Here is a 17,210-nt window from a genome sequence, read left to right on the forward strand (position 1 = left end):
ACACAGAAGGCTGGAGCGGCTCTGTGTGGTCTGAGCCGGGAGGGCTGAGAGACCACTATCCCACAAGAGACACTGGTGTGGGAGCAGCCTGGAGGTTGGGCTGGAAAAGCCGCATCTCCTCACGGGTGTGAACTGTGGAACGCTTTAGATGAGTCAGGGAAACCTATATGTTTAAATAGGGCCCTGACGGGCAAGGTATTTTATTTTGGCTTTGTGTGTTTTTTTTTTTTCTTTTCTTTTCTTTTTGCCGTGTGCCACAGTATGGCCCCTAAGGGTACTTTCACACTAGCGTTTTTCTTTTCCGGCATAGAGTTCCGTCACAGGGGCTCTATACCGGAAAAGAACTGATCAGGCATATCCCCATGCATTCTGAATGGAGAGTAATCCGTTCAGTTTGCATCAGGATGTCTTCAGTTCAGTCGTTTTGACTGATCAGGCAAAAGAGAAAACCGTAGCATGCTACGGTTTTTTCTCCGGCGAAAAAAACTGAAGACATGCCTGAACGCCGGATCCGGCATTTTTTCCCATAGGAATGTATTAGCGCCGGATCCGGCATTCAGAATACCGGAATGCCGGATCCGTCGTTCCGGCATGCGCATGCGCAAATCGGTAAAAATGCGAAAAATTTACAAGACGGATCCGTCGGTCCGCATGACAAGCGGAGAGACGGATCCGTCCTTGCAATGCATTTGTGAGACGGATCCGCATCCGGATCCGTCTCACAAATGCTTTCAGGCAGCAGCAGATCGGCGGATCCGGCGGCCAGTTCCGACGACGGAACTGCCCGCCGGATCACACTGCCGCAAGTGTGAAAGTAGCCTAAATCCTGGTGTCTGTGAAGAAGTGTGTGGTTGCAACCCCCGGAAAAGAGCTAATCCCCCACAGTGTGTATATTTAAATACATATTTAGAATGCATAAATATGACCACAAGTGATAGTAGATAATGAGAAATATATAAAATAAAAAAATCAATAAAGAATAAATAATAATGCAATAATGGGTGCCAATACTGTGGGTTTATTTATTGAATCCTTGGTGTCTTGTAAGCCAATCCCTTCTTTTTTATAAGAGGCGTGGTGATCCACGCCTCTTTGAGCATATACAAATTACATGGTAGGTGGAGTTGGTGATTCGAGTTGTCGGATCATGTGACAGTCACGTGATCTCACGGTGCAATCTCGCGCTATCTACAAATTATATAGTAGGTGTAGCGGGTGATTTGAGTTGTGGTCATGTGTCAGATCACGAGACACTACCGCGGGCTCTCATGCTGGAATCTCGCGATATCTGCGCCGTCAGTATGCATGTTCTTTGCGGCTCTATTCTCGCGATATCGGCACCTTCATTTGGCGCTCTGTGATTTTAATACGGGGACGCCTATTGGGTAATTAGAACTTAATTGGTACAAATTAAGAGGCAGGGTTTAGGACACAGTAAAACACGCCCCGCCGGCTTTTGGCTCTCCCCAAACTGGTCTGTACTTTATTGTGTGTATTGTGCCACTTGTTGATTTTGGTCAGGTGTAAAGGGAGTCCCTGGTTCTAACACTCCCAGTTACATTACTTCTTGTATTCTGCCATTCTCATAATTTTGCTTCTCACGTAACAAGTAATATTTCAATGATACTATTTACTGTGTGGCAACGCCACAATCCATCGGCGCTACTTCGTTACACTAATGCAGCAGTGTCCCAGACAGCTCCGTACCTCCGCTGGGATTGTGAACAGAAAACAACTTCAAATTAAATGTAGGGACACCGCACACATCCGCTTAACTTCTATACACTAAAGTAAGGGGGTACTGTTTGAGGTCAAATTAAATCAGAGGGTTTACCTTATTTTCTTTGTTTTCTTTCTAAGTCCTCCTCGTGATTATTAGTGGGTCCGCTTTAGGAGTAATTTAAGTTTTTTTGTTATTTTTCTTATTCAGCGGGCTTCAGAGGTCTCCGCTATTAATAGACAAAGTTCTTTTAGAGTTTTTTTTTTCACATTTTTTTTTTTTCTTAAAAAAAAAAAAAAAAAAAACTGTAAAAGAACTTTGTCTATTAACAGCGGAGACCTCTGAAGCCCGCTGAATAATAAAAATAACAAAAAAAACTTTAATTACTCCTAAAGCGGACCCACTAATAATCGCGACGAGGACTTGGAAAGAAAACAAAGAAAATAAGGTAAACCCTCTGATTTAATTTGACCTCAAACAGTACCCCCTTACCTTAGTGTATATAAGTTAAGCGGTTGTGCGCCGTGTCCCTACATTTAATTTGAATATTTCAATGATGGCAATGGTTAGGTTGTTCTCAAATAGGTTCATATCTAACACATAGGGTGGGTTCACCAATTTGGCCACAAAGATCACTTTGGCCACATGCAATTATCCTCTGGATTTATATAATACTTTTATCTTGCGGCTGCATACTTATTTATCAGTTTATGACCATTCTCCTTTTGTTTGGGGGGGGGGGGGGGGGGGGTCGTCTTTTCTACATTCCAACAGTCCTTGCATTTTATTGTTGTTGTCATTGTCTTTTATATTGACTAATAAAGATGTAATTCTTGCACTTTTATGTGTGGCTTTAAGTTATTCTTTGGGTTCTAATATCTGTTGTCCCCTGATGACTCTGCAATAAAGTTTTAACATATTTAGTTACTTTTGTTTTCATTTAATGCAATCAAATAAAGGTTAAGTTTTAAAGGGCCTAAGACAGGTAGGCTGGTGAACTATCAGGCTGTGTCCTGTATGTTGCTCTATTCTTTCTCTCTCTTTCTTTCTTTCTTTCTTTCTCTTTTTTTTTTTTTTTTTTTTTCTTTCTTGTAACCTTCTCATATGTACAGGGGTGGCCATAGACCCTACTGGGAAACTTTCCGGTGGACTGATGCCCAAGGGGCCGTCTGAGCTTGCCAGCCATTTAAGTTATGGTCTGACACTGCTAGACGTAATTAAACCTGGGAGTTTCAAGCACCTATATACCTGACAGGAGGCTGTAGGTGCCCTCCTGACTCCAATTGTATTGTTATCCCGAGGCAACTGGAGTAGGAGAACAGGACATGGCAGCTAAAGCTGGCCCACAAAGAGAAGCACCTAGGGAGGTATTTTGTGCTGCTGGGGCATTATTTTGTGCTGCACTGAGGTATGTGGCTCTGCTGGTGCAGTATTTTGTGCCACAATATGGTATTGCTGACCCCCTTGCTAGTGTTAGCTCTGCCTGCTTGTGTTGGTCTTGCCTTTTGTCACTTTGGATCCACCTACAACATGGGGCCACTTTTCAGGGCCACTCTAAAGCTGCATTTACACAGGCCGACTGAGCAGCCGATTGTCGGGATGGAAGCCTTACCGACAGTCGGCTGATCGTTCAGTTTAGAAGACCGCTGCATTTACATGCAGCGATGTCCTTCACTGTATGAGGACAAGGGATCGCTATTGCTATTTGTTTAGACAGCACGCTGTCATCTGCTGTCCAGAAGCCAGGATCGGTGGTGCCTGCATGAATGACAGGATAACCCGATGAACTAGCACATTTACATGGCCAGTTCCCAGTCTGCTGATATGAGCCATGCTAATGATGTAGACGAACCTCACCTGCTGTGAACAGGCTGAAGATGATGTTGCAGATCAGGTTGTTGAGAAGTGGTTGGCCACAAAAACGAGAAGAGCTTGGCCTGTGGAGCAAATCATAGATATTGTTATCTGTTTCGTTGCATTGGAAAAAGAACCCAAATCATTGTAAAGGCCAGGCCAGGTCAGGAGGTATGAAAGTTAGTAATATAACTAGTGACTGCAGTAGCCCCCATAGTCATGTAGTATGTCAACTTAGGAGCAGTAGGACCACTAAGGTGGTTTGACAATTTCTAATTATCATAACCTATTCATAAAGAATTCTCCTACCAATGTTGGCTGACCAGAGTTAGTCCCAGAAGCTGGACATCTGCCTACATACAGCTTATTATTGTGGTATCCTTTTAACAAAGAGCTTAACTAAAATGGATAACCCCTTTAAGGGGATCAGTCCTTTGGCTCCAACCAAAAAGGGATACAAATTTATAATATATGTCTTATGCCTATTCTAAAGACTTGCACCAATCATGGAACCTGGGATGGGGTACCATGGTGGAGATAATGTAGAGCTTATCCTATGTGTTATAGTGCTGCCTTCCTATTTACTGCATCATCTTTATGAAGGTTTTATACCTTGTAGTATGTAGCACTTAGGTTTATCATGGAGGATGCTGTGAGCAGGAGATAGAGCTATGGGACAGGCCGTAGGGTCGATCATCTCAAGATTATATAGGACCACAAGTCATGCTAGGAGGACAGGTAAGACCCCTCCCATATTCGATGAGCGCTATGGCATATATGACAGTGTAACAGTTGGGAGATATTATTATATACTAGCTATAGAGCTGTCACATTGTAATATAAAATATATTTTTACTTTGCATTGTTACCTTAATGCATTTATGCTATAGTTACTAAGATGGGCATAAAAAATATTCTTTTTGGCAAAATTACACTCCCCCCCTAAATTAAAAATAATTATACAGACCTGAAAAGTGTATACACCTGAGGCACGATCAGGGCGACCCCTAAGAATGCCACCGCCACCAGCCTATAGGAAAGAGAGAAAACAAGCGAGATTGGTAATAATCGTGCTCTGCAGTAGATGCTGCTGATGTAGTAAATATGGCTCGGACTCACAGCCTGGGTTTGTGGGTTCGGGGTAACCAGCAGCTGAGGTGGTAGAAGGAGTGACTTAGAAAGTAGTGGAACATCCTGCCCGTCACCTGATCTCCTGCCCATGAATAATGTACCTCGGCTCCCTGCTCGTTCCTTACTGTGTCATCTATAATACTGCCCTTCTCCCATTGGACCCCATGACTCTTGTCGGGTTCTTAATCAGCGGTTGTTCTAGTTCAATTTCGGGTTCTTAATCGCCCATGGTTCTAGTACAATTCTGCAGTGACTTTCCCACCATCAACCCCTTCTTCTAAGTTGTTCCATTTAATTAGCTGGTAGCTACAGAAAGCTGACATCCCTTATGATATCAGTTACCATAACTCCGGCACTCCCGCTGTGGTAAAACTACAACTCCCAAGATGTACACTTGCTTGGCTGTTCTCAGAACTCTATGGAGCATGCTGGTAGTCGTAGTTTCACCACAGCTGGAGTGCCGGAGGTTTATCCATCACTGTTTGTCACCCAGCTTTCCCAAACTCCTGAATACTAAATCTGTTTAGTGATATATTGTGACATTGCCCTGGTAGTGCTGCATAAAGATCTATTTAATCAGATTTGTTGTTGTGGTTGGGTGTTTGGGTGAAAACCTAGTGTTATCTCTGAATGCAGCCTTTTAGGTTGTAACACAGCTTTTCCAGAAAAACCTCTGTGCACAGCAATCACTTTACTACATAAGGGATCGTGCACATGATTGTTTGATGTTTTGCGTTCCGCAAAACACGGATGCTGTCTGCATTTTGCGGAACAGAATGGTCGGCACCTAATAGAACAGTCCTATCCTTGTCCTTAAAGGGGTATTCCCATCACACTGATCATTGTTAATGATTTGACAGTAATCATTTTGGTAAATACATATTATTACCCAACTCCCACCTTTTTTGTGGTCCCCTCTTACCTGATTGTTGTCTTTGGTCTCCCCTGGTTACGGCCACCTCTCGCCTGTCTAATCCCGTGGCCGCGCTTGCACAGAAGACTGAAGATTTTCTCCCGACCGGGCCACGCAATGTCCTGAACACGCACGCCGCTGCGCATGCCCCATGATGACTTCTTCCTGGCCAGTATAGTACAGAGCCAGCGAACGCGCACGCCGGCTCTGTACTATACAGGCCAGGAATAAGTCACCATTGGCGCATGCGCGGCGGCGCGAGCGTTGAAGACGTCAATCAAGCTGACTGAGCCCGCCCAGCCGAATCCAGGAAGTGAACGTCGCGCTCACCGCAGGCAAGTATGAAAACTGTTGATGGGAATACCCCTTTAATGCAGAGAATAATAGGACATGTTCTGTTTCTTGCATAACGACCATACGGACACTGAATGCACACTGACTCATTTAGGCTTGTTTTGTAGCCCCATTGAAGTGAATTGTTCCACATATGCAAAAAAATGGACATGAGCCCTAACTTACATATAGCAGGTTCTGCTTCTGACGCTCCATTGCCCAGCTGTGATCTTGCGTGTGGGAGATTTAACACAGTAATAAGTAGCGAAGACTTTAAAAAGCAGTTTAAAAAAAACCTCTTGCCCATCATTTGGCCTGCAATGTGGATTTTAAATCTGCATATTTTACCATTTTACAATGCAGTCGGCGTAGTCTGTGGTAAACCGTAGCATTCAGGGTACCTCCATACAGGACTTAATGGGTCACTGAGTTTTCAAAAAACCTGTGTCATAGAGACATATTAAAAGTTTTGATCGATACTTTTATTTATTTGCACTATCAGAAAGTCTGTACACTTTTGAATTTCTTTAATAACATTTTTTTTTTTAAAAAGTTTTGATCGATGAGGGTCTGAGTGCTGAGCCCCCCCAGCAATTGCTAGACAGGCTCAATGGAGGTGTAGGGGTCCGTCTTGATCCGTCCTCTGCAGTGAGGAGAGAGTGCGATATACAAGCGCTTCTCTCTCCTTGTTCTAGTGATTGGTGGGGGTCTCAGCACTCAGACCCCCACCGATCTAAACTTTTAACATATATCTTTATGACATATCAAAAAAAATTTTGACCCTTCAAAGCTGCAAATTTGTCATCCCAGATTTGCGTGCAGCAAATCCACAGCGTTTTACAGTACGAGAAAAGTGGATTACATAAAAAAAATCGAATCCACAAACTGCAAAAACAATATGAAGCGTAAATTGACCTGTGATGCGGATTTCAGAGCCACAGCATGGCAATTTATGTTGCGGATTTCCACTGAGAATTTTACCCTTTGTAGTCCATAGGGTGAAATCTGCGCAAATCCGCCACAGAATCCACATGTAACATATGCAGATTTAGCCATAGAGTCATCATCTAGTGTTGAGCGAAGCGAGCTTCAGATGCTTCGTCCGAAGTCGTTTTGGTCAAAACTTCGGAGTAATACTGTACGGAGATTCATCTCTATACAGTATTAGAATGTATGGGCTCCGATGAGCCGATGTTACTTATTCATAAAGTCGCGCAGGACTTTGTTGAATAACTCGTTTTTTAACTGGAAAACCACTTTAAAACTTGAAACCGAACTCTGCCTCTGCAGATGTGTTCCTTACAGAGTGAGTCTTACTGTTCACATACAATAAAGCCCATTGAACCCCCTTTAAATCGTCCATGTACCCACAGTATCAATAGCCTTGATTAAGAAGTCGTTTTAGGTATGAAACGCGTAAGCTAGATCTGTGTTCCAGGTGTGCACCCCACAGATGTGCTTGTTCTCTGGATGCCGGAGTACGTGGCAGGTCCACACTTCTATTTAGAAGCAGAATTTGCTATGTAATGAAAACAAAATGCGAACATAGCCAAATATCAGTATCAGTCTGGAGTCCAAAATGCGTATAGGATTGTCTAAACTATATATAGTTGTTACAAATCCTCTGGATGTAAAGAAAAATGTTTTCATTCACTGCCAACAAGCAGAGATGTTCAAAATGGGCTCAAATTATATTAGAAAGTTACAGAATTTCACAAGGACCATTAGGAGACATTTGATTAAACATATCCAGTGTCATCCTGTACTCACCTGTACAGACCAGTACTAGGCAGACAACAACTTCCCCAGTCTCCTCTGCACTTTGGCATCTTTGTGATAGCACTCCTTTGTGCTCTTCTTAGCCAGGCCGTGTAACGCTGTGCTTGTTCTCAGGATGCAGTTGGGATGTAAATGTAGAGGGAGTTAGTTCTTCACAGTTGACTCCAGGCCTTGTTTACCAGAGTTTGCGGATCACACCCTTTAAAAACTCTGTGCTCTTGACTACTAACCAGTTAGTGACTATTACACAGACCATCACCGTGATAGCCAGAGACTGAGCCACCCACAGGAGCATGGCGATTGCGGCTAAGAGATGATAGTGGTACCAGGCAGCATGGCATCTTTGAGAGGGGGAGGAGAGGGTCCTGGCAAGGAGTAACATCTCTCTGCTTTGGCTGGATGCAAACAAAAGTATTCAGCCGAGCTATGTGATGTGTGGGAATCTGCCAGCTGCACTGTGGGGCCATTGTTCAGACTGTGAGGCCTTTTGTATTCAGAGCCCCCTGGTGGACATAGGCGGGTATTGCATTTACTAAAGGCCAGTGAAATGGGGCCATAGATGGGGAGATTTGCAGGGTTGTGATAGTTTTCACAATAAATTTATTTCACTCAGCCGTATGGCTGGAGAACTGTCCAATTGGAAAGCATCTCCATTAATGACGTTGGGAGAATCCACCTCTTTACTGTTGGCACACTGGTTATTTATTCACGATGATGGGAGTGATTTTTGCTTCATAACTTTCCATTGGTCGTCCTTTATTTTAGTATCATCCACAGGCAGATTTCAGGAAATGCAGTAGATAATAAAACATAACTAAATTTCGAAATGTTGATTTCAAGAAGGAAATACATAGGGGTCATTTACTAAGCTGAAATACACCTAAATTAGGTGTAATTCAGGCGCAGTGGTTAGTAGCGCTATCTGCGACTTTGCCCCGGCAGGCCCGTCTCATTCAACATTTTCTACGCATGTTTTAGGCATAAAAATTGTGTAAATGTAAGACCGCTCGGAAGCTGTCTTACGTTTAGAGCTGGTGCTGGATGCGCCGAAGTTATGGAGAGGCCGGTACTTCTTCTTCATAACTTCGGTGGATCCACCGCCAGCGCAGGGGCTTTATTAAGACCAGTGTCTAAAACGTCGGTCTTTAATGAATGTGCCCCATAGTGCTTGAAAAGAGCAGAAAGTTTGTGTGTGTGTGTGTGACTTCAACATGTAATGGTACAGTTCAAAGTATAGTGATCTATGTATAATGCCTCATGCACACAAACGTATATTCTTTCCGTGTCTGTCCGTGTTTTTTGCAGATCGTATATGGAACCATTCATTTCAATGCGTCTGCAAAAACAAACTGAAGTTACACTGTGTGCATTCCGTTTCCGTATGTTGGTCATTCAGTTCTGCAAAAAAATAGAGCATGTCCTATTATTGTCCACATTACAGACGATAGTACTGTTCTATCAGGGGCCAGCTGTTCCGCAAAATACGGAATACACACGGACGTCATCTGTATTTTTTGCAGGGCCGCAAAATACATACGGTCGTGTGCATGAGGCCTAATACTATGGTTGGTGTGTGTTATTTTGAATATAGTGAATATAATACTAGAGGTGTATACTGACACCAAGTGTATTTAAATCATCGCATATGGAATATAGAATTGTAGTGAATAATGGCACATTTCAAAGTATATGGTAATCATTGCAAAGGTAAAAAAAATTATAATTTGTATTATTTTAAATGGCATGCAAAAAAGCACAGTATATACTGACACCAAATGTGTCTGAATTGTAGTATGCACAATTCTAACATGTAATGACATAGTTCAAAGTATAAAGTAATCTCTGCATAAGGGCTCATGCACACAAACGTATTTTGTTTCCATGTTCATGAACAGTGCCATCTATTGGTTTCATAGTCTTATGACAATACTATTACTCTTGTCATAAGACTATGAAACCAATAGATGGCGCTGTTCATGAGTAGTGTAGATCGCAAATTTTCCATGCAAATGGTTTTTCAGCTGAAAAACAAGGCACATTCTGCTCATTTGCATGTCTTTCCGATATGCCCATGTCAATGCAAATTTAGTTTTTACATGACAAAACTGTATAGAAAGGTTATTAAATATTATGTCAGGACAATCAGAAAACTTTTTGTTTCTCTGATGATATTGATCTAGGTGTGCAGGTCCATCCAAGCCATCTAACAGATCTGAAGTAACTTTGAGGCTTACTGGCTCTGTCATATGAGAGCTGGTTTGGAATGTCTCAGTGCACAAGGCTGCCATTGTAAGGTATGCTGACTCAGCCTGTCTGTCTCATGGATAGATTGATGGCTTGCACATACGTGACTTTTGGCATATAGCCCTTGTGTGGCTGTCTATTGTATGTCGTAGATAATAGGAGTCCAAGATGCATCCAGCTATCCTCTTAATGCTGTTTCCACACCATTTTGATGGGGTTTTTTGTGAACCAGAAACCCTCTTCTCTTCCGAGCAGGGGGTGCCTGGTTTGATGCTCGGGTCTCCCATTCACTTTCATTATATTAAATTGTACTGGAGCACCCGGCCGAGCACTCTGATGTGCCGAGCATAGCGATGCTCTAGCCGAACAGCAGTTCGGCCGTGCATGCTCGCTCAACACTAAATATGAGGAATAACAATGCAGTGCTTTTCACACACTATAATATTTACTAGTTATATAGCACCAACGTATGAACATCCCGTCATAGTAACACATTCATAGAGATTTACATCATATATTTGGAAATTACTTACCTTGTACTGATTCAGAGTTACAACCTGTATTATACTTCAGAGCTGTAATCGCCATTCTGCTGGCTTCTTAGCTGGGAAGAAAGGGATGCAAATGGGCTCTTAACAAGCTCTGCCTCTCATGCCACCAGATGTAAGGCAGCTATCCTATAAGTCAATGTTCAGCTCTCTTAAAATAGGCCTTGAGACATGACTCGGATATTAAATAAGCCAGCATCTCATCTGCAGACTGCTGTTTCGGGGTGTTTGCCCCTCATCAGTGCAGAGCAGAGAGTACTGGCTTAACTGGGCGAGACGCCAAAGTCATGATTTGGGGGGTACTCTCTCTCCTTGGGGAGAGAGCGCCTTCGGCGGTGTGACGAGACTTATAGGCCATACATGCTCCTCTGGAATTCTGGGAAGAAAGGGATGCAAATGAGCTCTTAACAAGCTCTGCCTCTAATGCAGAGCCAGTACTCTCTGCACTGATGAGGGGTAGTCATCACAAAACAGCTGTCTGCAGATGAGGTGCTGGCTTATTTATCATGTCTCAAGGCCTATTTAAAGAGCTGAACATTGACTTATAAAGATTTCAGCTAAGAAGCCTTCTTAAAATGCCCTAATGTTTGTTGTCTTACAGAGGCTTAGATAAGCTTTTAAAGTGTGTCTTTCAACGTGCTTGCTGTTTCCAGTAGCAACTAGCAGAATAGTGATTGCAGCTCTGCAGTGTAATACATGCTGTAACTCATGTTATTTGCATTATAGTCTGGTTACTTTCTGTACTTTTGCTTTCCCCTTTCATTGGTCTGTTATTTTAGACACTGCTTTTGTTTTATTTTATTTGCGTTTATTGATTTGTATCTTTCTTTTATCATTTGCCGTTTTCTTCTCTTTATTTTATCAGTGATAGGCCATAGCACCCTGGATTTGGTGTCATCCATCCTCCCAGGTTCTTATGTTGGGATTATCCAGAATAGCTTTAACCCTATGCCTCAGACTCTCCAAGTGCAGGCACAGGGACCCCAGTAATGTCTGCACATGGTGGTATAGTAACCACAAGCAAACACTGATCAGGGGCTTGGTAATACTGCCTCAGGGTGGCACCACCATAAGGAGCTCACAGTGGGCACAGGGTGAGTTTTATGTTATTGTATTTATTTTTATTTCTGTCATTTTCATTTTTGGCCATTGTCTGATCAAATGACCACAGAACAGATAGTTGTTCTCATCATTCAATATCACTGCAGTCACAATCCAAAAGTTTTAAAAGGATTGTCCAGGATTTCTTCTAAAACAAAGCCACCCTTGTCCACAGGCTGTGTGTGGTATTGCAGCTCTGCTCTTTTGAAGTGAATGGGGATGAGATGCAATACTATACACAATGAGGGAGATATATCAAGACTTGATCTCCCTGCACTGCGACTGATTTGTTAAGAGGCCAAAGCTGGTGTAGACTTTATCTAGAACTTCTTTGGCGGCGCGAAGCCACGCCCCTTTTCCTCAGCACTTCAGAAAAGTGCCAAGGAGCTCAAAAAATCGCAAATTATGGTGCACAGATGCCGTGCACCAGAATATTGCGACTTTTTTTACGCCACAATTGTGGTGTAAGAGCATTGATAAATGTCCCCCAATATTTTTTAACACTTGTTTTTGTTTGAAAAAAACATGGCTTGTATTTCACAGTTTAAAGGCTATGTACAACTTTTGGGGGCATTTATTTTTTAATTAGTGCGTTGTACTCATTATTAGCTAAAAAATCATTTTTTCAATTGGTCTTTATTAAAAATATGAAGTCCTTTTTCTCTGTACAGAGCTGAATTTTCTTTCTGCTCCATCAGGCAGGGAGCAGACGGACTCCTTATCTCTGCTCTCAGACCCTATAAACACTCATCAAAGCTCAATCCCTATCCTACTGATAAGAATTTGGCTTAAATAAGAGGAGATGGAGGAGACGATTGTCGGAAGGGAAGCGTTTCCTCCCGTCAATCGCCATCTCTCTAGAAGAGGAGACTGCTGCTATTACATGCAGTGATCTCCCCCTCGGTATAGGGACGAGCGATTGCCAATGCTCGTCCCTATACTGTCTTATTGTTTGCCGGCAACAGAGCACCTATTACACTGTGTGATCTGCTGCCAGCAAACCAGGATTTTTGAACATGTTAAGGCTACTTTCACACTAGCGTTCTGCTGTCCGCTCGTGAGCTCCGTTTAAAGGAGCTCACGAGCGGAGCAGAACGCTTCCGTCCAGCCCTGATGCAGTCTGAATGGATGCGTATCCGCTCAGACTGCATCAGTCTGGCGGCGTTCAGCCTCCGCTCCGCTCGCCTCCGCACGGCCAGGCGGACAGCTGAACGCTGCTTGCAGCGTTCAGCTGTCCGCCTGGCCGTGCGGATCCGTCCAGACTTACAATGTAAGTCAATGGGAACGGATCCGCTTGAAGATGACACCATATGGCTCAATCTTCAAGCGGATCCGTCCCCCATTGACTTTACATTGAAAGTCTGAACGGATCCGCTCAGGCTACTTTCGGACTTAGAAATTTTTCTAAGTTATTAATGCAGACGGATCCGTACTGAACGGAGCCTCCGTCTGCATTAATATGATCGGATCCGTTCAGAACGGATCTGATCGAACGCTAGTGTGAAAGTAGCCTAAAAACATATCCTGACCAACGAGCACTTGCTCGTTTATTGGTAATCGGTGGCAGTATTAGATTGCCACATGATCACTACTGAGCGCTCATATGAACGGTTGTTAGCGGTTATGTTAACAATAATCTGCCTGTGTAATAGGGCTTTTAGTAATTTAAAGATAAGGGTTATTAGATGAGGGCACAAAAGTGTAAGTAGGATGCACACAGCTAGAAAAACAGTTAACCCTTTGTGACAAAACGACTCAATATTTTTAATAAAGACCAATTGAAAAAAAAGATTTTTGGCCCCAAATGAGTAGAATGCAATCATAAAAAAATTGTCCCAGACGAAGTCTACATAAAGAGTCACACGAGTCCACAAATCCTTTGGTTTACTGTTCTGTACATACTTTGCAGTGAACTTATTATAGACCATAGAATGGGACTTAAGGACCCTCGACTATTAACAAGAGCTCTCACTCTGGAGGATCCAACATATCTGTGCATTACATGGGCTGCCTATTCAGTTCAATAGGAATTGTGTAATTCCTTATTTCCCCTGTGGTGGTGCTGTAGGGAAATTGACCACTAGTTACTCTACAGATCATAGATGATCGCTGGATTCCGAGCAGTGAAACAAGCTGTGATCAGCATGTCATTGGGGATCCTTCTAACAAAAAAGGAATTGCCTGAGGATGATAGCCCAATGACTGGTCTTTGTGTGGAAGCAAAAACTGCAACCTCCATACACAGCTATATACCATGTTAAAGGGGTTGTCTGGGGTATCTTTTACCAGCGAGCTTTCAATTTTATTTATTTTTATTTATTTATCATGCGTGTGATTCTTTGTGTTTTTGTTGCTTGCCCAATCCTTCTGCTGTAATGAAATAATTGCACAATATTGGCAGCCTTCAAGTTACTTTCTTACCTCTAACCTCATTCCCATTTCTCAATCCGATGTGTTGTATGCAGGGTCAGTGTGGTTACTTAGTACAGTAAATGGTGTAACAATACTGAGCAGGCTATATTACAGCACCCATGTTACGCCATGAGCACAGGTAACCCTTTCTCTGCCACTATGGTCACATTCCTCATAATGTGACATTTAAGAAACAAATTCTCCCTAAAACAAAAAAGTTCTTAAAGGGCATCTATCAGCAGATTTGTCCCTATGACACTGGCTGACCTGTCACGTGTTCACTTGGCAGCTGAAGGCATCCATGTTGGTCCCATGTTCATATGTGCCCGCATTGCTGAGAAAAAGTCTGTTTTAATATATGCAAATGAGCCTCTAGGAGCAACGGGGGCGTTGTCATTACACCTAGAGGCTCCACTGTCTCTGCAACTGCCACGCTCTCGCCACTTTAATGGGGCCAGGCGTGATGATATTTTTACTGCCTGGCCCTGTTAATCAAAGTGCAGAGGGCATGGCAGTCGCAGAGAGAGCAGAGCCTCTAGGTGTAACAGTAACGCCCCCTACTGCTCCTAGAGGCTCATTTGCACATATGCAAACATAATTTATTTCAGTAATGCGGGCACATATGAACATGGGACCTATACAGATGCCTTCAGCTGCCAAGAGCACATGTAACAGGTCAGTCAGTGTCATAGGGACAAATCTGCTGACAGATGCCCTTTAAATATTTCATTTATTTATTTATACTTTTTTGAAAAAGTGATAAAAGTGTGTCTACCATTACAAGTTCTGTATGAAGAGCTGGTTTCTTACTTGCCATCACTTACTGTGGTGGTCCGACTGTCAGATTGGATTGCTTGCAGCAAAAGAAAAAAGCCCTGTGGCTCCTTCACAGAATTTCCCTACACCATGGTGCTTCTGGCCACTCAGCCACTTTGCTCTCAGATCAGTACCCTTTTAACACGTGGATAGGGTATAACATCATATAACCTGAATACCCCTTTAAACACCTGGACAACCCTTTTAAATTACTGTTACCAGTTTAAAGAGGACCTGCCAGGTTCTTACAGAAGCTCAACTGGCGGTATACATTTGACTCCTGCACCACTTTTCCTCTAGCCTCCTTTGCTCGGCCACTGTGGGTTCATTTCACCACCCTATGTCAGAGAATTGTCAGGTTGGTGGTCCTCAGTGTCAGTGGCATACACTGCTTTGGGGTATCAAATCTAATGACACTGACAGTGGCCAATCAGGGGATACTGGAAGAAAAAGGAAAACCCGGCAGGAGTCGGCGATGATACAGCTGCAAAGGTAAGCAGCTTGTTGTGCTTCTGAGTAGATGTGACACTCATCCTTCTGTTTGCATGATGATCTGGATGTCTTTATGGTATATTGGAGCTGATTCCAGTGATATACTGTACATATATAAAATACATCTATGACATTTCACAGCCTATGACTCAGCTCAGTCTTCTCGTTTTGGCTTCTTCCTCTATAGATTGCTTAAGAAAACCTAATCCCATCCACTTTACATCCTGGTTTTCGGCAGAAGAGATGGAGAAGTCAGATGAGCCGGTGGAGGTTGTCCTCCTGGCTACGGGCTCTTTTAACCCTATCACTATGATGCACCTGCGACTGTTTGAATTGGCACGTGACTACCTGCATGGGACAGGTAAAGTAATACATGCAGCACTGGTTCTTTGTATATTGCACAATCATTCAGACATGTAAGAAGATGTTATCTGTAAGGGGACACTGAGCCCTGCACAGTCTCTAAAATGGAGGGGCTGACTATACACCAGCTTTTAGAATTTCATTTTGCATATAGATTTAAGTGTGGTCACTTTGGAAATAAAATACTTATCTTGTATTGATCCTAAGTTACATCCTGTATTATACTCCAGAGCTGCACTCACTATTCTGCTGGTGCAGTCACTGTGTACAGACATTACTTATCCTGTACTGATCCTTAGTTACATCCTGTGTTATACTCCAAAGCTGCACTCACTATTCTGCTGGTGCAGTCACTGTGTACAGACATTACTTATCCTGTACTGATCCTGAGTTACATCCTGTGTTATACTCCAGAGCTGCACTCACTATTCTGCTGGTGAAGTTACTGTGTAAATACGTTATATTCCTTATCCTGTACTGATCCTAAGTTACATCCTGTAATATACTCTAGAGCTGCACTTACTATTCTGCAGGTGGAGTCACTGTGTACATACTTTTATTTCAGAATAACCCACTGGACCCAGGAGGTCGATAAATATGATTTAATAGTCCAAAGACTATAAATTCCTGTTTGTGGTCTTTTTATTAAAACATAACTTTTATTTCTTATTCACATACACCAAAAACAAAAAGGACTCTGTTGAGAACTTTAAAGGGAACCTGTCACCAGGATTTTGTGTATAAAGCTAAGGACATGGGTTGCTAGAGGGCCGCTAGCACATCCACAATACCCAGTTCCCATAGCTCTGTGTGCTTTTATTGTGTATAAAAAAAAGATTTGATACATATGCAAATTAACCTGAGATGAGTCCTGTACGTGAGATGAGTCAGGGACAGGACTCATCTCAGGTTAATTTGCATATGTATCAAATCGGTTTTTTTACACAATAAAAGCACACAGAGCTATGGGGACTGGGTATTGCGGATGTGCTAGCGGCCATCTAGCAACCCATGTCCTCAGCTCTATACCCAAAATCCCGGTGACAGGTTCCCTTTAAAAATACATATGGAGGGATATGTAGCTCCATTCCCCTGAAGACGCCGCCTTGAGCGGTGAAACATGCCGGGGGAGCTGCGTCTCACAATATTTTAAAGATTATGGCAGGGATATTTTGAGCTGTAGTACGGCGATCTGCAGACGCAGTGCGCACAAGCTTATATGACAGGGGTAGTATCGACATATCGATCTGCTCACCGAGTGAGTGATAGTTTAAACAGTCTAAACTGCATGGTGCCAGCAGACACCAGCAGACAATTGAGTTTACAATTCAATGCCAGAAGGCACGTCTAATAAATTAGTCAGGAATTATACTAGACTACTATATACCACTCATAGAAGGATATAACTATATCCCCCACCTTTTGACTGTATATGGTGACAGCATGTCACATACCTCTACCTCCTGTCAAATATCCCTCCATATGTATTTTGAAAGTTCTCAAC

At 42.8% G+C, this 17,210-nt stretch overlaps 1 protein-coding gene across 3 annotated transcripts in view; it reads left to right on the plus strand.

Annotated features, from left to right (window-relative positions):
- The window catches only part of NMNAT1 (nicotinamide nucleotide adenylyltransferase 1), a 52,553-nt gene that overhangs the window by 17,356 nt on the left and 17,987 nt on the right, over positions 1-17,210 (plus strand). Inside the window, exons 1-3 of one of the 3 annotated variants that reach the window (XM_044282042.1) lie at positions 5,829-5,953; positions 11,388-11,616; positions 15,531-15,704. In XM_044282042.1, the coding sequence (XP_044137977.1) occupies positions 11,439-11,616; positions 15,531-15,704 (352 nt within the window). In that variant the 5' untranslated portion in view covers positions 5,829-5,953; positions 11,388-11,438. Of the gene's footprint in view, positions 1-5,828; positions 5,954-11,387; positions 11,617-15,530; positions 15,705-17,210 lie in introns of those variants that run through there. The other 2 variants (XM_044282041.1, XM_044282043.1) reach the window with 2 other exon arrangements.

The sequence above is a fragment of the Bufo gargarizans genome, chromosome 2 (genome assembly GCF_014858855.1).
Source record: "Bufo gargarizans isolate SCDJY-AF-19 chromosome 2, ASM1485885v1, whole genome shotgun sequence".
In the NCBI taxonomy this organism is placed as follows: Eukaryota; Metazoa; Chordata; class Amphibia; order Anura; family Bufonidae; genus Bufo; species Bufo gargarizans.